The sequence below is a fragment of the Amborella trichopoda genome, chromosome 11 (assembly GCF_054954075.1).
Source record: "Amborella trichopoda isolate Santa Cruz 75 chromosome 11, AtrichopodaSantaCruz75HAP2 v2.0, whole genome shotgun sequence".
Taxonomy (NCBI): Eukaryota; Viridiplantae; Streptophyta; class Magnoliopsida; order Amborellales; family Amborellaceae; genus Amborella; species Amborella trichopoda.
This window is the reverse complement of record NC_142346.1, coordinates 48,308,346-48,336,337: the sequence shown is the minus strand read 5'-3', so window position 1 is coordinate 48,336,337 and position 27,992 is coordinate 48,308,346. Positions and strand designations below refer to the sequence as shown.

The following is a 27,992-nucleotide window of genomic DNA, read 5'->3' as shown; positions in this document are numbered from 1 at the left end:
TAGTACAAGCAATGTGCGGTCGGCTAAGAATTTGAACCATTCCAAATGGAAATATATTACTCTAGAGAAAGTCATATAATCGAATAATATGCTACACCCAGCATTAATCATGCACTCTAAAATAACACATTCTTGTTAATTCCTGGTTGTAATAGACACAATGTTACTAGTAGAACTTCAAGATAAAGCAGGAGGTAACCTCTACACCATCTTGGTCATCACAAGTATGCCTTCATGCTTCACTGAATTAACACATCTATAGTGAGCCGAAATTATCGTTTTGCAAGTGTACCACCTAATAAAATGGAAATTCAAATTTGGAAAAAAAAAAAAAGGTCTGAAAGCGTAAGTACACATTCACTGATAAACAGTCCGAAAACGCAAGAACACATTAAAAAATCAACAGAGTTTTAACACACATATTAAGGATTCATGCTCTTTACATGAACTACCCAAAAGAAATCCACAGATTTAACTGATTAATATGTAAATAAAATAGCATGGTGGGGTGCCTAAAATATTGGATTCATTAGGTATCGTTACAACCAAATGTACCAATTGGACACACAAAATATGTGTTGATTGTGTTCCTCACTCATGTTTAAAACTTGAACACCCAGTGCTTACATTAGAAATATACATGTATGCGTGTGCAGCACATGCATGCGCATGTGCAAGTGTTTCTATTGCTTATGGTTCAGAGTAGTAGCCCTCGAATGCTCTTTGAGTTTTCCAGAATCTAAAACTGTGTCTTGACATTTTCTTCCATGGGCTAAGCACCTATCCTTTTCTATGGCTAACTATGCTCCCTAAATTTCAAACTATAAACACATATATGAAGGGAAAATAGATTTCTAACGAGAAGAAGTTTGAAACACAATAAGCACATGTATATCCACAGTAAATTCAAACGTATTTTAATATGGACATACCTGGAGAGAGCACATTTGACTGCTCAGAGAGAAACAGTGATAGAGTCTTATTACAAGCCTGCTCATTGCAAATAAATGCAATGAGGGTTAGATACCCTCACCATCATATGGTTTCCATCTTTCAATAACAACCTTAAAGTTCTCATCCCTCTTTCTCACCTGCAAAAGCAATTAGCATTTTTTCATTTTTGTAAAGAATAAGAAGCAATAGTGTTTAAGGTTAGAAACTCCACTTCCACAGGCACTGCAGAGAGCAACTAATACCTCCAAACCACACAAATGATGCTTCAGCCATACTAGAAATCCTGGGGTTCAGTCAAACGCTTTCATGGGGAGCCTTTACATTCTTTTATCTTTTGTAATTTTTTAATTACATAAAACTATTTTCCATATCTGTATGTGTGTGTGCGTTAGAGAGAGAGAGAGAGAGAGAGAGAGAGAGAGAGAGAGAGACATTTGAAGGCAGACCCTTGATGAGGCCACATCCAAATTATAATTGCTTTCAAGTAACTCTTGGAACAGAAGGTTGATGATCATTTCTTATGACTCCATCATTTAGACAAACCCACTAGAATAGGTCCTTCGTAAATTGAACATCGTGAATATCCCAAGTCCTGCACATTTTGAGACAAACATCAAAACAGTCCAACTTACCTCCACAAGAGGCTTTTCGCCATGGAGTAAAGCATCAACACTTCTTTCCGTCTGCATAAAGTGATACTCTGGGTCAAATAGCTACTTACAAGTTAAGACTTGCAGTCATGGTCATTTTGTCATTACCCTCCTACAATTCAAATTTTCTAATACTAATAATAACAATGATGATGATGAGAAAAAAAAATTCAGACAACCACAATTTTAATAATCCACAAACTGTTTTACCCAAGAAAGGTTGGCACTATGGATCAAGGCAGTTCTTTGATTTGGCCAACAATGGGGCCAAAACAATAGCAATACGAATAATAATATCAAGAACAATACTAATAATGTTACAACATTGAGGAATTAAATGTACCCGATGTGCAACCCAATAGTTCCTCTCCCTCATTTCAATCAAGAACGGAAAAGTCGGAGGGGCTTTCCTTTCAAGAATGCTTTTTTGAGAACCCCTAGCCCGGGCTTCATCGTCTCCCAAGGTGACATTCTCTAGGCCCCCGACCTAGATAAACATGAGCAAGAACCAAATAAAAACAAAAGATAAAGCAGGTTTCAATTGTCAAGGTTTCAAAACATTCAGGCAACAAAATTTGGAAAGTACCAAATGATTAAGAATACCAGATCCTTTAAAAGTGGAATAGCAAAAAGCAAAACCATTTGCAACATTTTCATGGAAAAAAACCTCTTTGGAAATTTTCAAGCCATAAGAGAGGGAAAGAGACAAACCAAATCAGAAAGAGTTGGGTTCTTGATTATATTTTCTAGCCTTTCTCCATGGGCCGTACCAATAAGCATCACTCCTCTCTCTGCAATTGAGCGACATGCAATTGCCTCTGCTTCAGTGCCAATTTCATCAACAATGACCACTTCAGGCATGTGATTCTCCACTGCTTCAATCATAACTCTATGTTGCATTGAGGGTTTTGGGACCTGCATTCTTCGAGCTCCCCCTATTGCTGCATGGGGTACATCCCCATCCCCACCTATCTCATTGCTAGTGTCTACAATCACCTGTTCCATACACCATACTCTAATGGAGTACACCATACTTGTATCTCATAGCGAAACTACATCATAATCTAATGGAGTACAGCATACAGTGCCCAAAAGAGAATTATTATCCAATCCAATAGATGGACGGCAGAGATTAATTGTACCAGGGCTCCACAGTGATTAATCCCCACTGTCCATCATCAAGAAAGGATGGTGGATGCCCCTTCTGGAGTGCTGTATACCATACTCCATTGGATTATGGTCTAGCTTCCCATCTTGATTATCAGTAGGGTCTACAGTGGAATATGAGGTGAAGCTGCTATGAAAAACATTGAAAAGAACTAAGATATAAGATTGATTAGCGCACCACTCTTTTTTGCAATTCATCAGCCAAGACACGTGCAATCTCTCGCATGACCGTAGTCTTTCCTACTCCCGGCCTGATAAAACAAGAAACTAGGAGCAAATTTCATCTTACAACCCCACTTCAACATATATAAAATGAAAAACTTATCATAATCAAATAGGCTATGGAAAACCATATTCTGCTAATGAACAATGGTTGGGTCATAACCATCCACTGAAATGACGGATGGTGATGAAGACAAAATAAGACTGCCAGAGCAGGACATGATCTTAATGAACAATGGTTGGATCATTCGGCTATATTGCATGCTTCCCCAATATAACGTGTTATCATGGTTTTGGCAGACAAAAAATTTACCTTCCTAGGAACAAGATGCTCTCTCCATAATGCAAAAGATCGCGTACCATTTGAACGTGACCAGTAACTGCTCGGCCAACTCTGCAAGTCAAGCCAACTATTATGCCCTTCCTACTACGTATAGCAGATATTCTATGCAGGGTACCCTCAATGCCTGCCCTATTATCCTCTCCAAATTCACCAACAGCATTCTGAGCTTCCTCCAACTCCTTTTTTGATACCTATTCAATTTAGAGAAATAAAAGAAAAATAATAGTTGTATTTCCAGCATTGCGAAGAATTGGATAGGTCCAAAATGTAGCATGATGAAGGTCATTGAGAAAGAGGCGTAGAGAGCCACACATACTTTTGGCTTCTAAGTAAGATGCATTCTCTGGATAAGAGATAAAAATGGAATTTCCATGGCTGATCTCCTTACACCCACTTTAATAGGGACATAAAACAAATTTGTGTAATAGATTATGAGGCTCATCTTTTAAAGTGATTACCCAGGGTCATAAATCTCAATGCACCAGAAGTTGTTGAGCAATCAATTACATTAATTATAACAAGGTCATCTTCTGGATATCTTGGCTTATGTGGAAGTTTAAAACATTTTCAATTGCTACTGTGCACCAGTTAAAAGAGATGTGTGTGTGTGTGTGTGTGTGTGTGTTTGTATGAAGCAAATAAAACACCACACTTCATTTAAAGGCTATATAACATAAATTAAATAGTTTACTAGATCATATATGGTTATGGTAGAGCAACATTTAAATTTGCTACCACTATTATGCCTTAGGAGAATATTTAATTGATAACATCAGATTTAACAATACAAGGTATCGAGGGTCATAAAAAGTTCTATCAAGTTTAAGACAAAGCATGGGCAGATTACCATTATTTGACACCTATTTACTTGATATGGACACCTTAACAAAAAGCATCTCCAAGTTCAAATTTCTCACATAGTACACAAAGCAAACCTTCAGTTTCCATGTATCAATGTGTTCAATAAAAATGGGAAATTTATTTACTATTTATTACTACCTACCTCGGTATTGCGCAAATACTGACCCCCACATTCACCAAGAAAACGGGCCTCGGGGTAACGACCTAGGTCCAATATAACCTGCCATCAAACAACAGATATTATCAGTAGAGGAGGATGTCTAACCTTTGATACAATATGTTGTAGCAATATACAGATATGCAAAGGTCCCTAGGGGCATTTTAATCACTGTTTTATTTTTAAATTATTTCATTTGTATCTGTACCATAATGAACCCTTTAAAGAGCTGTTGGCTTAAAGCTTAACATGGCATAAGGGAATAGGACCTACAGTTCCTACAACCCACATTGTATAAGTTGGTCCCAACAAATCAGAATTGCTCTTCATTTTCGTTTGGTCCTTGCCTCAATCTTTCTGAAAGAGTTTTAGGTCTATCAGTAACTTTAAGCATTTTTCTTGCATTGGGAACAAACAGTGAGTGGCTCTCTTGATAAAAAATGGCGGCTGGATGGTAGGGGGAGGATAGAACTTCTATATTGTAGGAAGCTTTCCCAATAGTTAATGAGTAGTGATCTTATAGGACCCTCCCCCACGCATGTGTGTAGGACCCCAAAGGATCACCATTAAAGTTGGTACAAATCTTTAAAAAAGCTATCACATGGGTGTGGGATTTGAATTTTCTAGAGATCCGTACAAACTTTAATGGTGATCTTTTGGGGGTCCTACATACATGGGTGGGAGAGGGTCCTATAGGATCATTTCTCATAGTTAATATACTCAACAGTTACCCACATGAAGAAGTAATTTAATAATATAACATAAATATGAAAAGCGCAAGGTGTACTTCCATAATCCTCTTTGCATAGTTAAACCACATATTACTCAGTATATAGCCTAGAAAATGCTTTTTCAGCTCAATGTCTAGATCTTACCTTGCAATGGATAACATTGTAGTTTAAAGACATGTACCGATTTTCAAGAAAGGCATTAGAGGATCATCACATTGATAGAAATGTTGGCCCAACATTCAATGGATTGTTTTATACCAATAGATAAGGCACATAATCAAGAATAGCAATGAATAACCAAAAAAAAAGAAAAAGAAAAATAACAATAACGAAAAGCACATTGCTTTACCGTTGAGTTATGGCTCTTTCAGATAATGGGTAACTCTTCTCAAATGTAAAATAAATGAACAAAAAATGAATAAATAATATAGCAAATAACAGAACCAAGTCAATGAAGCAAGGGCGAAAAGAATTAAATCCAAAGGAAAATTTAATTTAAACCAAGACTCACTAGATCAGAAAATTATCACCTCTAGAAGTTTAGCTCTTCTTGGATCTCTTTGAAGAGTTTCACACAAATCGACTGGTAAAATCTGGAAAGAAGTTCAAATTTACCTTCAGCATACAAAACCAAGAATATTAAATCAAATATAATTAAATAACATATTCACCCAAAAATTTAATTAAATAACACATACATCAATTATTCATTAAGAGTTTAATTAGTCACAAGAGAACAAATAAAGATTTTATATATATATATATATATATATATATATATATATATATTTCAGTTCCGCAAAATTTACTTAGTTGTATGGAGATTGTGAAGCTAATATAGAGACAAATGGAAAACTTAATTCAAGTGGAGCAAGTGAATGAACAAAACAGAAATAAAAGTAGCATTTGAGAAATAACTTTCAAGCCAATCCCATATTTTGCAGAGAGAGAGAGAGAGAGAGAGAGAGAGAGAGTTCTGAACATTTCTATGATTTTGCATAGAGCACATAAAGATAAATGTTTTGAAATCATTTTATAATTTAATTATAAGTCATAAGCATCAACGTAGTTCAAATTTGAGCTGAATTATTGGAAAATGTTTACCTCCAAAAGCTCATCGAGATCATCTTGAACAGTTAAGCTTCCCTCATCTGAGAAATTTGTGACAGGAATGTTCCCATTTCTAGAGAGATGGAGCTTGGGACCATTTCTGAAATGGGGAAGGTACAGATTATGGTGATTTATATGTAGTTCTAAAGAGCGAGGGGAAGAAAGAGAAACCAGTCTCGAATGAATTTCTAGAGAGAGAAAAGAAGACAAGGAAAGGAAGGCAGACATGTCCTTCCTGCAGACACCTCTTTGAGAGAGAAGATTATCACGAGCAGATGGGGCTGCTAAGCTTCAGGTTTGAAATTGTGAGAGAGAGAGGGGGGGGGGGGGGGGGGGGGGCATAAGCAGATGAGGGCATGACGCTGCTAAGCTTCAGATTTGAAATTTATCTCCAATGATTTGCCCTAAGTAATTACGGGAAATATCAAAAGAATCCTTACCATGAGGTTCCATGCTCTTTTGGCGCCAAGCCGCAATTTCGGGCTGTGTTAAGGGCTGGCAAGGCCCTAGCCTGGTCTAGTTTACATATGGCTAGCCGAGGCCCACCAGCCTCAACCGGGCCAAAGAAGCTTTAGTATATAATAAAAGAAAAATCAAGGGAAGAAATAAAGAAAATAAGGGTCGAACAGACAATAGCCTAGCTCCTAGCCGGTGCCGGTCCTATCCTTAGATATGATGGTCCGACCAGTGGGTCACATTTTGTGGCTCATGCTCTAGTTTTTTAGGACCTAGCTGGGCCACCCTGTCACCCTAGTTGTGTTGGAACCAAATTCTCCTTTTACAAGAGAAAAAAAAATTGGGCAAAAGCAAATGAATTGCATTTCTTGTTTTGTTTGAATATTAGTTTGGGTTTAAATTTTAGGAAAATTTATAAAAATATATCTAATTTCTTAATAATTTAATAATTTACCTTTTTCAACTGTTCCAACTCATGCTCATGTATGTTGACAAATATTTTGAAATTAAATCGAATAATACAATGTAAAATGTTAAATAGTTAAACTATTCCCTAGAATCTGAGTTCCTTTTGAACTAACCCTCTTGGAAAGTTTTTTTTTTCTCTAATCAATCTTGGGACATCATCTTTTAGGTAAATGTAGAATTGAAATTTTGAAATCCAATCTGCAACGTTGGGAATAGTTGAGGGTGATGGGACAGCGACTAAAATAGAACATTTTGGCAAGCATAATGCTTCCTCAAGACTATTTGTTGCGAGAGTGCACCCAAACAATATACAGGCTAATAGCACTTCTACTATCATCATCATCATAGTATTTTTTCAATTAATTGGAGTCAACTATTCATGATAAATTCTTGATAAAATTTTATTTTACATTGACTACCTAATACAACCCAACCTTTCTTATCTAAACATGTGGCGGATTAAGAAAAAGTTTAAAGCCCTTACCCTTCTTAGACCATACCGAGTGTAAATTATACCTTAAGCACTCTTACTCACGCACATCCGAACCATATACTCCACAAAAGCCTTGGCCCCCTTTGTTCCATGACCATAAGACCAGAAGACAAAAGATGTTCCTTCGTGTATACATTCGTTCTCCATTTCTGAATCTATAATAGGAATCAAAGGTTCACCTCTCTATCTATATTAATATAAAAATAACACACCTTTCTCACACTTTGGCAAACACTATTTTAAAATAACACCAACATTTATAAAATACAACACTAACCAAATGAGTATTATCAAAAGAATGAATTTCCTAAACCGTAAGATTGACCATCCAAAAGCCGAACAACTTCTGTTCAATCCCGAGACTTCATTTTCAAGCAAATATAGAATTTAAACAATCTCTTTTCAATCCCATGGGAAGACTAAATTTCCTCCATAGCATGTGATATTTTCAGTATCATTCAATCAAGGTAAATTGGAAGGGTTTCATAGAGAACCAAAAAATTATTTATACTCTCTCTCTCTCTGACACACACCCACCGACCCCTCTCTCTTGGCTTTGAAACTAGCTTACATGAGCTATATCATCAAAATGAGAGACCGCCATACCCCTCATTTTAACTCCCCATTTTTCCCTAGAAGGAAAAAAGACAATTATGCCCCTCATTTCTACCCCCCATTTCTCGTTGTGTTCAAATTCCTAAAACTCGGTGTCGAAACACGCCAGCATCGCTTTTGAAACAGCAGCTCGTGCGAAGGGAATGTAGCTGAGGCTGTACCTGCAAGAGGTCCCAAATATGAAACATGACAAATTGTCAAATATAGTGTAGAGTATATACCATTTCTACATGCAGAATACAAACATGATGTCTAACCGCCAGTCCTAAAAGTGGATGGCTGAGATGAATTGTTCCTCGACTCATATCCATGTTGCTGTTCAAATGTACAAAGATTCATCACTACCGTCGATGTTTTGAAATCGAATGGTTGTAGTCCTTAGACTGCATCAATGATATACCCCTAGATGTGAAATTGAGTTTCTTTTGTTTTTTTTTTGGTTTGGAAAGGTAAGGCAGGGTTTGGGGGCAAGACCTCGTGACATTGATAATGCATCAGTGCGGTGTTTCCTTGCTTGCCATACATAGAGGGATGGAAATTGAGACGAATTGCCTTCCAAATAGAATGCAAATCACTGCCCATTTGGCATCAGTGCCCTAGTGTAAAACCGGTGCGAAGAGCATGTCATGACATACTCCATTGATCACCAGCAAAATGTCATATGCATTGGTCGGGAATACACTAAACACAACCTTCCCAAGTGAAGCCTAAACTAAAAATAACTAAAATGAGAAACCTCATTTTTATTTCCTTGTTCACAGGCATTCTTATATTTTGCAGTAATGGCAGCCACTGTTATAATATCTGTCACATTGTTCTTATTTAACCATAGTTTCAAACATATATCACTGGCAACATCATTTAAAATGAAATTCTAGGGGAACAAAACTGAAGAAAAAAAAATTGAAATTATTGAGGGATCCTTACCAAAAAAGGGCACAAAACTCAATGATGATAGCCAGAAGTGTCAAGAGCTTGCTATGAACCTGCCTGACAAGGAAGAGATACAGCATAATTACATTATATATAAAGCCATGAGAAAACTATCAAAGGCCTAACAAGATATTAAAGGGGGGAGATATTAAAAAGTACAGGACTGTTGCAGACTTACATAGAGAGCACATAGAAGTGCAACAATTATGCTCCCAATGTATATGCCTGTTGCATAAATCCGTACAGGGTCAAGCATCATTCTCACCTGACGTTTGGGTCCTATGAGAAAGGCTGTGCTGTCATAGAAAAGGCACCAAACTTTAGCAACTCATGAACAAAACCACAAATCGTAGACGTCTCTTGGTCAGGGGTATGCAACAAAACAAGAGAGCCAATGAGAATTTACTTAGCATTATAACGAGAAGAGAATGACAAGAATAAAATAGTGAATATTTCTCTAAACAACAAGGAATGAAACTAATCACAACTTTCAGACTAGGCAATCATATAAATGAGACTGACCTAAAGAAATATGCCAAGTAAAATGTAAATAGATATCTAATGTACTTACAAACCTCCCAAGCGAAAGCATGTTGCCCAAGGTGAAAGCTACCGCGAATTTGATGGGATTGAAGAAAACAAGAATTGACTGCACAAAAATTGAACAAATTTTGTAAGTTTGCAGGTGACCATTTTTTTTTTCCACTGGACCAGCACCTTTAAATCTGCGGGAAATGAAGCATGGCACAATAATGGGCCTTTGTTCAGATTGTAGACATTGAAACTGATTAACAAGAGCAACTATTTTGATAAATTCAACATGAACGAACAGATGCAAGAAGGAGTGTGTGTGCTCGCACGCACACACACAGAATAATTTCCCACGGTGCTTAAATCGGAACATATTCACGTATGCAATTGTGAGTAGTAAACGTCCTTATCGGAATTCTCTGAAACAAAAATAGAAGATTCAAAAACAATATCTAGATTCAAGGGTGTAGAAAGTCACAAGCACAATCAAAGGTCAGAATTCATCTGCAAACGCTACTAGTTGACAAATCAAAGCTAAAGAATTCATGCACCCACTCTTATCATCAGGAATGGAATAATTAGTTTTGGCATGAAAATCTCAAACTAACAACTAGAAGTGTGCCATGCTAATAAAACACCATCCATGAGGAAAAGTTCCAGATTAAGAAGTGTTTCAAATTTCATCACATTAAATGCAAAAAATAGCCCCAACTCTCTCCCCTTCTCCCTCGGAAATAAAAGCACTCTTAAAAGACCTCTTCTCCCTCAAGAAGCCTCCATATCTTATTCCGCATTGTCCATGTAGTATAATACAAATTTGGAGCTTCTGAACCTCAAATGCCCAATAGTTGGGATCTTGTCAGATAATAGCAAATAATTAATTGTAGATACTCTACCAGGGTTCCCTTTTATGGCATACCCTGATAGATCTAAAACCTTATAGATCTAAAACTCCATAACAGAATTGAAAACAAACAACTCAATTCCCTGCTCTCAAACGACAGCATCCTTTTTAAAGTTCATGTATGAGAAAATTCAGCCTTTGCATACAAACAATTACCCAAGATGATAACGGAAACCTAGTATTCAAACTGCCTCAATGGACAAATATGCGTAACATCAGCAAACAAATAAAAGAATGACACACTCTTAAATCTTAATACCCCTCCAAACTCATCCTAGAATAAAGTTTTGCACAATTAATGAAGACAAGATCATCGGCTCAGCTAACACAGCTCGATGAAAAAATATGTAAGTTGCACTAATCCAACTTTAGCGGCAGGCTCTAAGTCAGAAAAGTATGACACCAGAAGACTCATGCCCAAAGAAAATCAGGTGCATATAGATACGTGAATGAGAACATTATGATGCTTCCAATTAACTTTATTCAAAGAAAAGAAATGCCATATGGTCCTATAATAATTGGATCAAATAATTACAATATGAAATGCCTCAAAAGGGGCGTATATCACTCATTTGAGATCATAACCAGCCCCAAAATGATGAAACACCAGTGTTAACCAAGAAAACACACTCTTATGTATTTTTTGAGTGAATGCATAGTCTTATGTATTACCTTTTCTTCACATAAAGGCTATAAGAAAGCAATCAATATCACAAGAAAGGCCCAAATAATGATCAGGCCTACCTAAGAGTGACATATCTCATCATAGTCCAAGCCATACTCTTGACTATAACCTTAAACTTCATAATTGGATTCATGACAGACCAGAGTTCTTATCACAAGCCCCATCAGTGATTGTTGAATAACTCAACAGTGACAGTTGCCAAATCACAAGTATAATGTGAGGGGAAAATGCCATATCAGTCAAACACACCAGTTAGAGAGAAGAGGTCTCAAATTGTGTTATCCTTTAGCAATATGAAACAAAAGCATATATCAATCAGAAAAACAAAAGGTATGCAATACATATCAGTAAAATATGCATATGATAGAAGAAGTCACAATAACATTATCGGTTTGAAGTTTTCCTTGTCTTTATTTTATTTTTAGTTTTATGATATGCAATTTTAAATTAATTACCACTACTTGTTTGCAATGCAAAATACATTCCGATCAAAATGCAATGAACAAATTTTACTTGTAGTAACAAAATTAAATTAAAGGTGTAGAAGTTTAAAAGAAAAAGCTCAAAATAAAAAGGAGATAAAAAGAGAATGATGTACCATGAGTGTGCAAGTCAAACCCGCAACTAAGCATATTGCAAAGCCAGTCATCCTCTGTTTCAAAACACCAAAATTAATTCAATTTCAAACTCGAAGCAAAAAAAAAACCTAAAGCAGATCAGACTAAACCATAAATCCCATAAATATATCCAAAACCCTAAAGTTAGACATTCCAAAACAGTTAACCCTTAATCTGAGCCAAAACCATATAAATAAAATCTTAACGTGACCTAAATCCACAGATCCGTTCCAAAAACCCCTACGGATCTAGCCATATCAATTCCTAAGATGCATTAATATGGTTCAAAATCATGAATAAGAAGCCCTAGATCCATAAATCCGGTCGAAAACCCTAATTCGGATCATACAAAACCCTGAATCCAAGAAAACAACAAATTCATAGTAGAACAATAAATTTATAGTAGAATACATAATTCAAGATCATTTATTAAGAATAAAAATCGAAACAGAGTATGAAAATATATGTAGTCTGACCTGCTTCGTTGAGAGCGTGCACTGGCGATTGAAATCATCAAAAAATGAGACATTTTCCTCTGCAACTTCTTCTTCCACCTCCATTCCCACGAATGACTTTAGCCTCCCCATGGCCTCATTCACTTTCTCCATTTTCAGCTTTTTCCTCTCTTGATCCAGCCAAAAATAAGAGCAAAAAATGCTAAAAAATAATAATAATACAAGTACCAGGAATTTATCTCTTCTGATAATTCTACTGCATTTTGCTCCAGAATTAGCACACTTTATTGCTTAATCTGAAAAATCAGAAGAATTCTTAGCTTCAACATTCAGTAATGGCGCGTAAGAAAGAGAGGGCTCTCAGACTATTTTAGAGCTTATTTAAATTTATGGTCGCTCTCGAGTAGAGAAGCTTTTACTATTTCACCCTCAGTCTTCCTGCAATACATTCGCCAGAATGTCGTGACACTTTTCACTCGAATCAGTAAAAAGGTCGTTTGTTGCTGGGAAATTAGCATAAATCTACTTTTAATTTTTTTTTTGACAAATTAGAAAAAAAAGAAAAAGAAAAGTAGCTTTCAACTTTTATAAGAGGAAAGATCCTTCGTAAGAGTAATGATCACGCAGGGCCTCCTTTACCCAAATGGGTAGGATCAATGGTTTAAAAATCGGATCGGTGACCTGGATCAGGCTTTCAAAAAACCGATCCGGATCGGCGAATCGGCGATTCTGATTGAGAATCGGGTGAATTGGTAAGAATAAAGCTTCAAAAAAATCCGAAAAAATTATTAAAATTCATTATAAATATTTTTTTTTAGGAATTCAATAAGAAATAAGGGTACTCCATTAAGAATTTTCTTGTTTTTGAATGAATATGCGAATATTGATATGTTCTTTCCCTGTATGAACCGCCATTCAACATTTAATTTACATCACACAAAAGGATAAACATAGAATTATCATGGAATAAGTATATCAACATACATACTACAATAAAGCATAAAATTAGTAACATACGATCTAAAAATAAAATGATAGACGACGTTGTTGTTCTTCTTGGTCACGCTGGTGCCATTGATTGAATTCGTTTGACAATTCATTGATTCGATCTAAAAACGAATCATCGATATTAGCGGGTGTCTGACTATTCCCAAATCCCTGAGTGTTAGTGTTTTATTGTGTTCCCAATCCAAAATCCTCGAAGCTTGTCCATCCTTCATGCTCACCTGCACTGTCGTGCTCATCCCTACACTGTTGCTGTTGGGACTCGATATGTGAATAATATGGCTGGGATAGGGTGGCCTCAGAATCATCATCTCTCTCATTTTCTCTTAGACCCCCTTCCCACTCTCCCTCATTAGGTGCAATATCACCGACATATTGTGGATACATTGGCTGGCTGCTTCTTCTTTCATGCTGCTCATCACTTTCTTCAATATCTTCATCACCGATAGCCTTAAGGAGCGCTCTCTTGTGCAACACTGGCTCCTCCTCTTCTACTACCCATTGGTCTGCTATGTCTGTGACAAATATTGTGTCTAAGTCTATCGGCCCATAGTCTTCAAGCTTCCTTCTTATTTGTCGCTCTCTGAGGTTTAAATTATAATGAACGTAGACTAGTTTATGAAGCTTCTCAGAAGCGAGTCGATTCCTTCTAGTAGGGTGCAACCATTGGAACGTACTCCAGTTGCGCTCACAGCCAGTAGCAGAACATGTCTGGGAGAGCACCTTGATTGCTATCCTCTTTAGGTGAGGTGCATCGGTACCATATATCTCCCACCATTCAGCTGGATTAAAATGTAAAAAGCATTGTAAGGGCAAGAACAATTCATAAAATTAAATATATGAATAAACAAAATATTAGCGAGGGGATAACCTGGATCCATCATAGTTCGAGAATTTCTGGCAAGTCTAGTTCCGAAGGATCTTATAGCATCCCTATACATAGCAAGCTAAAACAAATATATTACGTTTTAGTGCATTATTCCTTACAAATATAACAACTCAATGAAGTTCTTACCCAAACATTAAATAATACCTCTTGTATTGCTGCTACTTGGTTTCGATGGCTTCTCTCCAACCTTGCAATAGTGTATCTGACCCCTTCCATAATCTTGTGGGGTTGTTCAGGTGTCAAATAGAAAAATTTTGGGTTGAAGTAGTAACCTAAAAAATATATAGGTAGAAAAATGTCATTTACAATTTCATAAAAAAATGATTTAAACTGAAACATTGTAATGATATAAATATATATTTACCAGCATAATGAATTGGACGTCCAAATTTGGTGTTCCACCTCTTTTTTATAATCTCGATCACTTTGCTAGCAAAATTACACTTCTCCCCAATAGCTGATTTCACCCTCTCAATACCTTCATAAAGGATACCCATGATAGCTTTCTTATCAGCATCCACCATTCTTAACACCGTGACCAAAGGGGCAGTGGCCTCTACAACACTAGAACATCGAGACCAGAACAGCCTATTTGAGATTATGTTATCCACTTTTATACCGGTACTGGACTTCGAGAGGCGGTCATTGAACCACTCTTCACAAGTAAACAATTTCTTTAATGCACCTTCAGATTGTCGAATGGAGTCCACAGCTAAGTAATCGGTCGTAAAGCGAGTTATGGCAGGCCTGATTATCTCTTTTTTCTTAGAGTGTTCTCTAAACATAAATAATATTTTAGAGTGGTTGTATATAAATCTCGACACCAACCTTGCTTCATCTAGAGTCTCCTTCACAATTTTGATCTCACCGATTTCCTCTAACATAAGATCGATGCTGTGTGCAGCACACGGGATCCATACTAGATGCTTCCTCTTATCCATCAACTTGCTGCCCGCAGAAACACATGCACGCGCATTGTCCGTAATAAACTGGACTACATGCTTATCTCCCACCTCCTCCACTATCTGATCATATAGTCGTACGTAGAAGTTTGCATCCTTCTTCGTCTCTGATACGTCTTTGCTAGACAAAAAAGCTGTACCTTTTGGGGAATAGGCCAAGAAGTTTAAAAACTCCTTTTTGCTAACTTTATTCAACCAACCATGACTCATGAGAGTAATTCCTGTCCTTGGCCAACTCTGTTTATATTCTTCAATCCACTTTTTAACTTCCTCTACCTCTTCATCTAATATTGGCCCACTGAGCTCATATGCCGTCAGGGGTTTTACCCCGGGCCCGACTCTCTGGATTGCACTAATCATAGGTGGAAAATATGGGCTATTGGCTGCATCAAAGGGAATCCCTTTATCGTAGAACCATTTACCAACATATCTCCATAACATGTTTCTTGTACCTTTAACCATGCCTTTTATGGTCATCTGTTGTGACTTAGGCTTTGAGAGAAATAGGTCTTTACGACCATGACCTGCAATACTGGCACTCCTAGGTAACTTAGAAACAATTTCTTCAACAACTGATTCTCCTTGATACATATTGCCACCAACCCCTCCATACATATTTGAGCTGGGCCCGCCATACATGCTCGAGCTGGACCCGCCATGCATATCTGAACTAGGCCCACCATGCATATCGGAGCTAAGCCCACCATGCATGTCTGAGCTAGACCCACCAGGCATTCTAAACCCACATTCCCTCTGATATTGTTCATAAAAACTCAATCTTGTGGCTATGTCTAGCTCATTATTATATTGCTCTTCTAGGTCATAATTATATTGCTCTTCTGTATCATTCCTGCTTGATGGTGTATATAAACTAGCTATCTCCTCATTCATTCTATGTTTGGCAATTTTTTTACCTTTGCTAGCATTAAGAATTGCCACCATCTGTTTTTTTACATTACTAGGGACACTAGTGCATGCAGAAACTTCTCCTTTAACCCCTGCCAAGTGTGGCTTGAACCTATGTACCCCACTACTTATCACTCTTTGACAGTAATTACAAATAATTTTGTCTTTCTTGTTGGGATCAAGTCTGACCCCATGTTGCCATGCAGGGTCTTCTGTAGATCTTGACATGATTCAACTGTTTTAAGACGTAAAAAGTTTAAATTAACCTGACAGTTCAAAAAGAAAAATAATTATCATATGTAGTGATAATATGTTGCGGTAGTTCATGTAGTCATATTCGTTGTTATTTGTTATTGCAAAATACCTTTTTTGACAATAATATTTTCGTACATATCAATTACAAACATTTAGAATAATACAAAATGCAAGCTCCAAACATGGCTACAACTCAATTATCAAGAACATACATTTTTTGCATTAAAAAATTAATAATAAAAACAATTCTTCAAAGAGCCGGCTAACATCAGTCATTCCAACTAAAAAATCCATGAATAACAGATAAAAAAAAATACAGTTTTGTATTAAAAATATAATAACATGCATTTTTTTGCATAAATAATCCATCAACATACAATTTTTTTCACAAAAACTTTAACAATAAAAATTTAAAATATGGTTTAATACCTCATGATAATTAAAACCTTGTCACGATTTTCACATCTTTTCGGAAAATCATCATTTTTCAATAAATTCGATCATGGAAAAAAAAGAAAAAAAATTACAGCAAACTCAAACAATAAAAATAAAAAATTGGGTTTAATACATCATGATAATCAAAACTTTATCACGATTTTCACATCTTTTTGAAAAATCATCATTTTTCAAAAAATTCGATCATGGATAAAAAGAAATAAAAAAACAAAGTACAGCAAATTTTCAAAAAATTCGATCATGGATTAAAAAAAAAAATTAACAAATTTTCAAAAAGTTCGATCATGGATAAAAAAAAAAAAATCACAAATTTTCTAAAAATTCGATCATGGATTACATAAAATTCGATCATGGATTACATAAAATTCGATCATGGATTACAAAAAAAAAAAAACATAAAAAAACAAAAAATTCGATCGTGGATTACAAGAACAGAAAAAAACAATTCGATCATGGATTACAAAAAATTCAATCATGGGTTACAAAAAAAAAATAAAAATAAAAAATTCGATCATGGATAACAAGTAAAAAAAACAAACATTTCGATCATGGATTACAAAAAAGTCGATCATGGATTACAGAAAATTCTATCATGGATTACAAAAAATTCGATCATGGATTACATAAAATTCGATCATGGATTACAAAAAAAAAAAAAAACATAAAAAAACAAAAAATTCGATCGTGGATTACAAAAAAAGAAAAAAACAATTACATCATGGATAACAAAAAATTCAATCATGGATTACAAAAAACTCTATCATGGGTTACATAAAAAACAAAAAACAAAAAATTCGATCATGGATTACAAAACATTCGATCATGGATTACAAAAAATTCTATCATGGGTTACAAAAATAAAAAATAAAAAATAAAATTCGATCATGGATTACAAGAATAAAAAACAAACATTTCGATCATGGATTACAAAAAATTCGATCATGGATTACAAAAAATTCTATCATCGGCTACAAAAAAAAAAATCTGTTCTTCACATAGTCGTTTTACATAAGCGATTTTAACTCAAAAATTCACCTCTAAGTGAATAAATTACATCCAATTGAGTATATTTTCTGATAAACAACAATATAAGGAATCAAAACCCTAAATTTTTAACACATTATTTCTAATATATAATGAAAACAAAATCAAAAGGCGGAAAAAAAAAAAAAAAACAGCGGAATTTGGTTCCGCAGACATCTCAGTGTTCATATCAAATTTCTTGCTGTAATTGACCAGATTAAGTAAAATTGAAAATTTTAAATCATACTAGACACAATAAAGATTAAAAACCTAATTATTGAACTCATTATGTTCAAAATATGCCGTGAAATAAATCAAATGGCGGAAAAAAAAAAAAAACCAGCTGTCGGCGAGAGCAATCAGGGCTGATTTTGTGAACCGAAGCCTTCAATCTCCAAAAAACTCTGTTTTTCTCAACGATTATCACAAATTAGTAACAAAAGGTTTTGATTCACAGCTTTAAGATCAAAATGCCTACAAATTTTGAAAGATTCATGCCCTATTTGGCATGAAATTTCAGAAAAGGCGGAAACCCTAAACACCGAATTTTTTGTGATAAAAAAACAACAAATTTTTCTACCATTTAATCCTTGAAAAAGCTGAATAAAGCTGTTTACAGCTTGCAAATCAGATCACATGCCAAAAAAAACAAGAAAAATGATCAAAGAATGACAAATTTCAAAGAATCCATGAAGAACATTGTGCAACCCGTGTTCTTCACGGACTCGCCGATTCCGCACAGTGAATCGGCGAGTCACTGTGCGGAATCGTCCGGTTCTCTCTAGAACCGGACGATTTCCGATTTTTTCACCGATCCGGTCCCTTTTTCACGATTTTCGAGTCGAACCGGGCGAGTCCGATTCGACTCGGCGTTTTTTAAAACGCTGGGTAGGATTATAAAGGGTTATCATTAAAATTGATACAGATTTTTAAAAAAATTATAATATAAGTGTAGAATTTAACTTTTTTTATAGATTCGTACCAAATTTAATGGTGATTTTTTGGGATCCTACTCACATAAGTTGAAAAAAATTCTATAAAATCATTTTTCTTTTTACAAACTCCATCCACATCTTATTTATTTATTTATTTGTTATTATTTAAATTAGAACCATGATCATCCAATAAACTCTTTAAGTGATATGATGCTTCAAAGCTATATTTGACTTACAACTTGCTATGACCATCATGGTTTTCAATAGACCATGGTGTCTTCACTGTTTTAAGACTATTATGAAGACAATTTTTATCTACTCACCCAAAAATGAGTATGGATGAGGTTTTGAAACGTTTTGAGTATTGATGAGGTTTTGAAAAGTTTTGCCAATTGTTAAAAAATCAAAATACATTTTTAAAAAATTTTATATTTTTTAAATCTATTTGATATTATATTTACAGGTGTTTAATTTTCTATTTTAAATTTTTATCATTTGAGTATCTTTGTTTTGGAAATGCTGAATACTTTATAGAATTTTTTTTTATAATGGAAAAATTTTCGAAAAATTATTTCATGCGTTGGAGATACATTTCGACATTTGCATCCCCTGAGGTTTAAAGCATTAACCTTAAAGATAGATGCAAATGGGTTTACTTCATCTAAAGTAAATTGAAACTAACGGTCCAAATATTTCCTTCATAATATTATTACTTTTACTTTTTAAAGTTTTATTTATTTTTCACATTTATGATCTTTATACTATAGAAATAATGTGCACCAAAAAAATTAGTAGAAAATAACGTATGAAGTTAGAAAACCTTCAAATTGATAATTTCCACCTCAACATGTATGATATAAAAGAAAAAAAGAATTTGAAGTCTAAAAATAATTTAGCTTGTAACCATCTATTTTCAATATTTTAAAGTGTATATAGATATGCTCAATATGCACCATTTTAGAATTTTAATTTTATAATTATAGTTTAAAATAGATTTTTGAATTTTATAATTATAGTTGAATATAGATTTTCATACCATTTTAAAGTTTTCAAAAGCAGAACTATATCTTCCGACAAATTTTAAAGGTGCGTCTTACTTGTATAATATAAGATGGGCACCTTATATAACATCACCCTTTTAAAATTCATCTTTTAAGCGGGCATATTTAGCATGTAATAGCCTTTTATGAAAATTTTAATTGAGTCTTCTATTTTTGTTTTTTTCTTCTTCATGACATACTTTTTCTTAAATCAATATATTGATAAAGCATAAACTAGGTAAATCAAAATGATTTTGTAGTAATTAAAATTTCGGATTGAGAGTTTAGATGGAGAAAAAAAGAGCCTAAGAGCTCAAGAAATTTGGAGGGGAGATAAGAAATGGTGAGAATTTTAAAAGTTATACTCCTGTTTATTATCTTATGAATATATCAAGATCAATTTGAATGGTCCAACATGCAATTAATTAGCAGAGTTACCCATTAATAAGTGAAAAATATTACATTGAGGGAAAGGGGATGGGGTTGTGGTGGTAGCACCCCACACTCTATTCACCACATTGTGATTTTCATTCCCACCATTAACACCATTCTAATAATACTTTAAAAAAACTAATCCTTAATCTACTTGAAAAAACAGATAGAGACATATCTTCTCTACTTAATTACCCAAAAAAAGAAAGAAAAGGAAAATATTACGTCGAATGACAAGAGAGCATTTTGGTGATGTTTTCCTTCAAATAGAATTTCTTGTCGCTCATATTATATGAGCCACCAAGATAGATCTTTTTTTTTTGGGAAATTTGTCAAAATACATCTAAGATATTAACTATTCAATATATTTTTTTGATTTAATTTTAAAATACCCATCACATGATTTTTAGTTGGAGTAGACCACAACAACGATGATGGGAAAATATGAGCCTCAAGCAATGTTGTCATATTCGCTTAAGAGTCTTTCTTTTTCGATTTGGTGAGAAAAATGAAGTAGTTCAGTGCTTCGCCAGATTCGAGAGAAGACTTCAGACCTTTTTTTTTTAATTTAATATAATAAATTAGATATTTAAATATAAAAAATGTATAAAAATAATGAAAAATACAAATTTCAAAAAAAAAAAAAAAAAAAAAAAAAAAAAAAAAAAAAAAAAAAAAAACTTTATATAGATATTTCTTTGCTTAGGCCAAAAATGCCGAAGCTTCGACTGAATCGGCTCGAATCTGACTAAAGCAGCCCAAAGTGGCCTGAATTTTGACTGAAGCGACAGCATCAGGCTTCGTTTCGCTTCGGTCTAAGCCTAAAATCCGAAGGCTTTGGTTTTTTTGGCCGAAGCAAAGCGAATTTGACAACACTGGTCTCAAGTTTATCATCTAGACAACGACGATGAATATGAAAGGAGACACTCATCAAATTTGATCATGAAAATGATATTTTTTTGATGTACTTATTTTTTAGACCATTTATTATAATTCTTCAAAGACCATCATATTTGTGCTATTTTTTGAGATTTCAATTCATGGATACGAGGTGGTAATGGACTTTCAATGATTTAGGATGTGTTTCTAGTCCTAAATCATTCGAAAACCATGGCAAACACAAGTCGACTGACACACCCAATACTTTTATGAAAGACGGGATGACATCTTTTTCCGACATGGCCATTCTCTAATGTAACTATAGTATTTATTTAATTTAAGTACTCCAACAAACAAATCTAAATTAACAAGAAGAAAACTAGTTACAATATTGGTGTGATTGCACATTCAACAAAGAACATTCAACCATCCACCGTTTCTTTATTTTCTTAGTTGATTCTTCTACAATTCAATCTCACTTCTCCCTCATCATCCTCCTTCACATCAAGCTGCCCCATCCTAACCATAGCCTGTGAGAAATCAAAGAAGAACATGGCCTGGTTCATGGCATAGTTGTTCACAATTCCTCTGGTCTTAGGAGAAACAAAGAGGGCTTGATCAGAGAAGAGGAGGCCAGCCCCTCTCTGCAAGGTCACGAAATATGCATTGTCGAACATGTTTCTCGTTGGGTCAAATGGTGCCTCGGTGTTGTCTCCCTTTGCACACGTGCTCGAGAGTGTCTTAGCGAAGTCCGGGCTCATGGTTGGATCTGCACTGTGAGTTGAGTCGCTTAGGCGACCCTTGAAAGAGGAGCACCGGGCAACACCGAGGGTGTGGCCACCTACATTGTCATTGAAAGAGACACGAGGCCAATTTATATTCAATCTATACTTTCATGCTTTTTTCAATTTTGGATTGTATACAATGAGACTGTTACCGATCATACATAGAGGTCACAAACACCCTTAGCTACCAAATGTAAAATTTGATGGCTAGAGTGTGTGGTTTCCTTAAGTGCAAGGAAAACTTTCTCACACATGGGGGTTAGACGTTGTTCCAACCCCATCTACCAGATTTCATATGTGACGGCTGCGGATGATTAAGATTATGTTGTACAAAAGATTAGGTTTTGGATGATTATGAATTTTTTGCATTTTTTCTATCAAAGGTAAATAGTTTTGTTGTACACTTTCAAAAAAAATATACAATAATACCATTTATTTTTTATACGAGAATGTCATAATTGCCCTAAGTATTGATACGAGAATGTCATAATTGCCCTTAGTGTTGATACGAGAATGTCATAATTGCCCTTAGTAGTTAGATGCGAAATCAAACAGTAGGGTGTGCCATCGAGATCATCATCATCTTTTTCTCAATTTGGGGTGTACTAATTGACCATATGGCTAATTTATTTTTTTTCAAAATTCAGTGACAAATTCCTAGCTACTAGTTAGATAACCCACAACTAGGCATAGTTGTGATCTTGTACTATAGATAATATACAAACCCTTTAATTATATAATTCACCATTTTCTTATTTTTCTTAGCTTCTTATTGGCTTGTGAAATATACATAGAAAGGAAATGCCCCATTTGCACTAGCTCTTGTCTTATCCTTTCCTCTATGTGCATTTCCCCACTTTTCTATTTTTTATCATTTATTTTTTATTTATAACATGTGTTGTTACTGTACTTGCGCTACATGTTCACAAGCATTTTCACAGTGAATATATTATACGGACATATAATATAAAATGAAGAATAATTTACGTACGGATATAAAAAAATAGGAAAAAGTTCAAAATGGGTCAATTTTGGACAAAAATTTTGTAGAAGGTCGTCAACCCATAATTTTTTTTATTTTTTCTAAGGTTTCCCCTCAGTTTGAGGATGTCATCTTTGGACCATTTTTAAATCATATATATTTTTTAGCTTTATCGCTAGCAGGGCAATGCCCTAGTGTGAGGGGCAGTGCCCTAGTATGAGGGGCAATGCCCAATCCAGAAGGCAGTACGAGGTGGCATCCTCGTATCATCTTATCTCTTGGCAAATAAATGAGTTAATTCCATCCGAGGATGCAAACCTCATACTGCCTTGAAAAGCACCAGAGAAGGTGGTCCGAGAATGGGCAGGCAACACGGACCGCTTTTGAATGCTTAACAAAGTCAGTCTTTGCGGTTAGAGGATGCCAATCTCAGACCGCTTTGAAAAGCACCAAAGAAGGTGGTCCGATGATGTTAACATGGAATCAATTGGGCATTGCTTCAAACATTAAAGCACAACCCTACTACTGAAAAAACTCAAAAAAGAAAAAGTATAGCATATCCTTGGATTGAGAGGCAATTTTGAAAAAAATAAAAAACCTCCAGTCGATTGACCTTCCGCATAGTTTTAATCCAAAATTGACTCATTTTGTACTTCAGTATCTTTTTGTGTCTGTACGTAATGCACTCTGCCGTGATCTCGAGGTGTTACTATGTTTAAGAAACAAAAATTTGAAGAGAAAGAGAGAGACCTGCCAAGGCTACCATTTCTTGAGCACTGAAACCATGTTGAGAGAAGGTTTTGATAAGCTGGGAGGCGTTGAGGATGGGAGGTGGAAGATTGATTGTGTCCTCAATCTTTGATCTCCTTCCATCCTTTCGTCCCTTTGGGACATCATACAAGGGACCTCCTGACTGCACAAACCAAACTTATAATTACTACGAAATAGAGAGAGAGAGAGAGAGAGAGTCTTAAAGTTGATTGCTCACCAAAAGAACTGCGTCTCTAGCAGCCATGGCGAGAATATCTGCACAAGAGACGAGTCCTGGACATTGTTTCTCAACTTCTTGCTTGGCTTCATCAACCACCTCATAACCTCTCAAGCTTAGATTTGCAGGAGAGTCCTTTTCTGCCGTGTTATCCTTTGTTGAATCAATTAGAACTGATCCATCGCACCCCTAAAAATGAAACCTTTCAATACATATGTGATCATGAGAGAGACAGAGGTTCTTATGGTTAGGATGCTCTGATGTCTTTGATATAATAATAGCCTACAGACTACTACCACGGGAGCATACTACACAGTTACTCTCTCGGGAAACCTTATTTGGGTCGATCCTAAGGGACTTGTCGGACTGGGACTCGTACTCTGCAAGCCAGCTTGCCGAGTGCCTCACCCAAAAATAAATAAAAATTTGTGATCCGGATGATATTGGGTCGGGTCGGGTACTTTGCCTTGGGTTTGGAACCTGGCAAAGTCCTAACCCAGTCCTTGCTTTAAAACTGAGGTTACATCTAAATGAAATTTAACAAAGAAAAATATGTTAAAAAAGAAAGAATAAAAAAAAAACTAACCTCAACAAAACAATCATGGAAGTGCATCCTCAAGAGCCCAGCTGCAAGTGTAGGATCCCTTTGCAAAGCTCTATTCACAGTATTCCTAACAATTGGTTCATCGAAAGGACACCTTGCACCATAATAATCCAGACTGAGAGCATTTGATCTAAGTATGGCCCTACTTGCTATTAACACCACTAGCAAAAGCATTTCTAGGAAATTGGACATGACCATGTTTGCTATATGTACAAGAGATTCTAGAGGCTCTAATAGGGGTTGCAAACCTGAATTATGAGATATTAAATATGGAATGTCTTCAGGAATAGAATGTGGAACTCTTAGAGATTAAGATTCTTGGGACCCTTGTGTGTGTGAGAGCGAGAGAGCGCAATGATAAGATATCTGAGTATAAAAGCTTCTATGCAAATTTTGTGTGTGTGTGTGTGTGTGTGAGAGAGAGAGAGAGAGAGAGAGAGAGAGCAAATGAAAAAATGATATCTGGGTATGAATGCTTCTAAGGAAATTAGTGTATGTGTGTGTGTGTGAGAGAGAGAGAAAGCAAATGAAATAGTAGCTGGTTAGGAAAGCATATTAGGAAATTAGTTAAGTGAGAGAGAAATAACTGGGTAATGTTCAAAAAAAAGAGAGAGATAAGTGGGTGGAGAAGCTCCTTAGGAAATTAGTATGACAGAAAGAGCAAATGAAAGTAATAGTAACTGGGGTAGGAAAATTTCTTAGGAGATTAATAGATATATGAGAGAGAGAGAGAGAGAGAGAGAGAGAGAGAGAGAGAGAGAGAGGGAGAGAGCAAACAAACAAAGAATGATAACTGGCTACAAAAACTTGCAAAGAAATTAGCATGGAAAGTGGAAGTCATATAACTTTGAGGTTTTGAGTCCTTATATAGAAGAGAGAAGAGAGAAGAGAGATAGTGTGTGTGTGTGAGAGAGAAAGAATGTATGTGTGTACATCTGGAGTCTTCTCTTCCACAAACCAAAGTGTGTGAGTTCAATGGATGATGAAAAGGATTCCCAATACAAAGCAAGAAATGATATTTGTCAAAAAGTGATCAAAGAGGAAAGAGAGGTGTTAAGTAAAGAGTATGGCTAGGGTGTGCTAGTGCCTTGGTCCATGCCTCCACTTAACTATTTTGCACCATTTACATGAGCTGCCCACTCTGATAGGTAGAGGCAATGCGCATTTCCACACGTTTGAAGTATAAGTGTCGATCTTATGTCCACTAATTGCACACGTGTGGGACCCTACTGGTAAATGAGAGAGGGCCATGCAATGGACTTGAGAATTGGGCTCCCTGGTGGTTCTCAGGCCAAGCACATTTGTTGAAGGAATTTTATTTATTTATTTATTTATTTTTTTTGTTGGAGAAGACAGATAGATCGGTACCTGTTTTTGTCGTATAGATTAGGAATCTTTTTTGAAAATGTAAGTGGATGATGTCATGACATACTCTGTAAAATATTATTCTGTTAGCTATTTGATACGTACTATTTATTTCATATTATTTAATTGTTTGACTTCTTTAGTGATTTTTAGCTCTTTTTAGTTATTTCTAGTTAAAAATGTGTAATTTCAGCTAATTACTTTGAATAAGCAACCAGGTAAATTAGCTTTTCATGAATATAAAGTTATACACAAAGTTGCTTGTAAGTTTATGTCATGATTATGAGGATTAATTTTATTGTAATAGTGAATTATCAGCGATTGCAGCCTAACATATAAACTATGCAACATTTTATTCATATATAGTGATCTAATTTCTAAAAGCTCATCAAAGTACCTATGTTCGAGTTGGAGTAATTGAAAATAGGTAAAACCTTAAATAGTTCATAAATTATATGCATTTTGATAATGAAAAAATTTATATAAGGTTACAACCTTAAAATGTAGAATTAAAGGTGCACCTCAAAAATCATTTATAAAAGGTTGTTTGAATGTTGGAAAACCCTTTAATTGATCATCTTGACATCAAGATGTATGAATATAAAAAAATAAAAAATATTTAGTCCACGAAATAGTGTATCTTGTAACACATCATCTGTATCATCCATTTTCAAGATTTCATGTGTTTATAGATCTACTTGATTTGAACCATTTCTACAGTTTAAAATTTTATAATTAAAGATGAAAATAGATTCTCAAGCCATCCTAAAATTTTTTACATCAAAATTACATTTATGATAGAATTTAGAGGTGCCCCTTAATTGGATTGTTTAAGGTTGCAACCTTATGTAAACCACATCCATTTGATAAAACCATTGAACTATATATAGGACATATATATAGTAAGAAACATATACAATGAGACCATTTACTTTTGAAACAAGGAGGTTATAATTATTATTTACAATCAAACGTGAAATTGCATGTTTGAGGATGTGTCGTTGATTGGGCACAAAGTCTAATATAAAATTTTTGAAATGTTGGAAGTCTTCATATTCAATGGCTAAAATTTGAGACCTCCATATACCAAAATTAAATAGTTTTATAATATACAATTCCGCATAAATATCTTTTAAAATTTCAATGACCCTAGTATGGTGGTCTTTTTCGACAGTAAAAAAGGAAAGCGCGTTGCCTCCATTTTCCAATGACCTATGGTCACAACACTACTTTTTGGTGGGAGACAGAGAATGCCAAGTGGAGAAGATTTGAGTGGGTCTCTTTGACATTCATTTTGTATAGTTATTTTGTGGTCCTTAAGCAACCTTAGTGAAGTACACATTGAGGGTTCCTTTGCTTCTAAGTCAGGGCAAAATAAAGTAAAAGAATGGGAGACATGCATGTGTGTATATGTGTTTGAGGGAGATGCCAGGAACAGGGAGTTGCTTGAGGAGTGGAGCTCTAGAGATGCATGCTAGTCTCTTGGGTTGAGGTGGGCTTTGGGATGTACCAATCACTGTGAGTCCGCACTCTAGATTCAAGATTTTATAAATGTGATTGTCTACAAAGAGATCATTTATCTTTTATACATGGAGGTCACAATCATTTTTGATATCAAATTGTATGACTTGGTGTGAGTCACCTAGTTTGAAAAATATTTTTTTGGAACTTGGGTATATTTAATGAAACTCTCATAACCACCCATTTTGAAATTTAAAAGACAAGAATGATTATAACCTCTATATACAAAAGACAAATGGTCTCTTTGTAGATAATCCATGTAAAAAATAACTTATTATTTTGCAACTCCAATTGGGAAAGCCCAATCAAACCCTCGGGTAAAGGACTAGTAAACTGGTTATTCCCACTTAAAAACAAGACTAAGTTATAAACTTTTCCAATTTCTTTAGGACTCTCTTTGTAATCAATCCCATCTTATAAGCATATGGAACACATTGGAAGGATATTCACATAACATCATGAGTGGGAAAGGTAACCAATAAAGTTCTACTCGTACTTCATTTCTATCAACAAGACCTCAATCAGTGTTGTAAAAACCCAATGACAGCTCCTAACTGGCCAAGCCAGGTCAGAATCGGCGAATGGGCAATTCGGGTCTAAAGACTCCCTGTGC

The 27,992-nt window shown here is 35.2% G+C and overlaps 3 protein-coding genes across 37 annotated transcripts; all 3 read right to left on the bottom strand.

Moving 5' to 3' along the window:
• Window positions 1-30: 30 nt before the first annotated feature.
• LOC18427811 (P-loop containing nucleoside triphosphate hydrolases superfamily protein) lies at window positions 31-6,575 on the bottom strand. Of its 21 annotated transcripts, none has more exons than XM_088851302.1 (10): window positions 6,190-6,575; window positions 5,616-5,678; window positions 4,340-4,417; window positions 3,307-3,527; window positions 2,950-3,038; window positions 2,316-2,600; window positions 1,948-2,091; window positions 1,387-1,637; window positions 933-1,091; window positions 31-242 (listed from the first exon to the last, which is right to left on the bottom strand). In XM_088851302.1, exons 1-5 carry the CDS (start codon window positions 6,421-6,423, stop codon window positions 2,969-2,971), a joined length of 666 nt encoding a protein of 221 aa, XP_088707428.1. In that variant the 5' UTR covers window positions 6,424-6,575; the 3' UTR covers window positions 31-242; window positions 933-1,091; window positions 1,387-1,637; window positions 1,948-2,091; window positions 2,316-2,600; window positions 2,950-2,968. The 21 variants fall into 21 exon arrangements, with proteins under 21 accessions (XP_088707428.1, XP_088707429.1, XP_088707415.1 ...); XM_088851303.1 differs by having other exon boundaries at window positions 1,587-1,637; XM_088851289.1 differs by having other exon boundaries at window positions 2,950-3,022.
• Window positions 6,576-7,956: 1,381 nt separating this feature from the next.
• LOC18427810 (Got1/Sft2-like vescicle transport protein family) lies at window positions 7,957-12,961 on the bottom strand. Of its 15 annotated transcripts, none has more exons than XR_016043841.1 (6): window positions 12,374-12,961; window positions 11,879-11,932; window positions 9,736-9,809; window positions 9,339-9,456; window positions 9,155-9,217; window positions 7,957-8,388 (listed from the first exon to the last, which is right to left on the bottom strand). XR_016043841.1 is itself a non-coding variant. In XM_088851312.1 (6 exons), exons 1-5 carry the CDS (start codon window positions 12,503-12,505, stop codon window positions 9,195-9,197), a joined length of 318 nt encoding a protein of 105 aa, XP_088707438.1. In that variant the 5' UTR covers window positions 12,506-12,958; the 3' UTR covers window positions 7,957-8,388; window positions 9,155-9,194. The 15 variants fall into 15 exon arrangements, 5 of the variants coding, with proteins under 5 accessions (XP_088707438.1, XP_088707437.1, XP_006836919.1 ...); XR_016043843.1 differs by having other exon boundaries at window positions 9,732-9,809; window positions 12,374-12,958; XR_016043842.1 differs by having other exon boundaries at window positions 9,155-9,213; window positions 9,732-9,809; window positions 12,374-12,958.
• An 8,484-nt stretch (window positions 12,962-21,445) lies between these two features.
• LOC18427809 (Peroxidase superfamily protein) lies at window positions 21,446-24,724 on the bottom strand. Its single transcript, XM_006836855.4, has 4 exons — window positions 24,476-24,724; window positions 23,890-24,078; window positions 23,652-23,814; window positions 21,446-21,975 (listed from the first exon to the last, which is right to left on the bottom strand). The coding sequence occupies exons 1-4, from the start codon at window positions 24,689-24,691 to the stop codon at window positions 21,584-21,586; spliced, it is 960 nt and encodes a 319-aa protein (XP_006836918.1). The 5' UTR covers window positions 24,692-24,724; the 3' UTR covers window positions 21,446-21,583.
• Between the last annotated feature and the right edge of the window lie 3,268 nt (window positions 24,725-27,992).

What these genes read in the sequence shown, in the direction of transcription:
- LOC18427810 (XM_006836856.4), bottom strand. Translation starts at nt 12,505, where the DNA reads ATGGAGAAAGTGAATGAGGCCATGGGGAGGCTAAAGTCATTCGTGGGA. An exon ending in GCACGCTCTCAACGAAGCAG is followed by an intron (nt 11,933 to 12,373) that starts GTCAGACTACAT and finishes GTTTTGAAACAG; the next exon opens with AGGATGACTGGCTTTGCAAT. An exon ending in CACTTCTATGTGCTCTCTAT is followed by an intron (nt 9,214 to 9,338) that starts GTAAGTCTGCAA and finishes CTTGTCAGGCAG; the next exon opens with GTTCATAGCAAGCTCTTGAC.
- LOC18427809 (XM_006836855.4), bottom strand. Translation starts at nt 24,691, where the DNA reads ATGGTCATGTCCAATTTCCTAGAAATGCTTTTGCTAGTGGTGTTAATA. An exon ending in CTAGAGACGCAGTTCTTTTG is followed by an intron (nt 23,815 to 23,889) that starts GTGAGCAATCAA and finishes TGGTTTGTGCAG; the next exon opens with TCAGGAGGTCCCTTGTATGA. An exon ending in AGAAATGGTAGCCTTGGCAG is followed by an intron (nt 21,976 to 23,651) that starts GTCTCTCTCTTT and finishes ATGACAATGTAG; the next exon opens with GTGGCCACACCCTCGGTGTT.
- LOC18427811 (XM_088851289.1), bottom strand. Translation starts at nt 6,423, where the DNA reads ATGTCTGCCTTCCTTTCCTTGTCTTCTTTTCTCTCTCTAGAAATTCAT. An exon ending in ATCTCGATGAGCTTTTGGAG is followed by an intron (nt 5,679 to 6,189) that starts GTAAACATTTTC and finishes ACTTCTTTCCAG; the next exon opens with ATTTTACCAGTCGATTTGTG. An exon ending in ACTATTGGGTTGCACATCGG is followed by an intron (nt 1,638 to 1,947) that starts GTACATTTAATT and finishes CACTTTATGCAG; the next exon opens with ACGGAAAGAAGTGTTGATGC.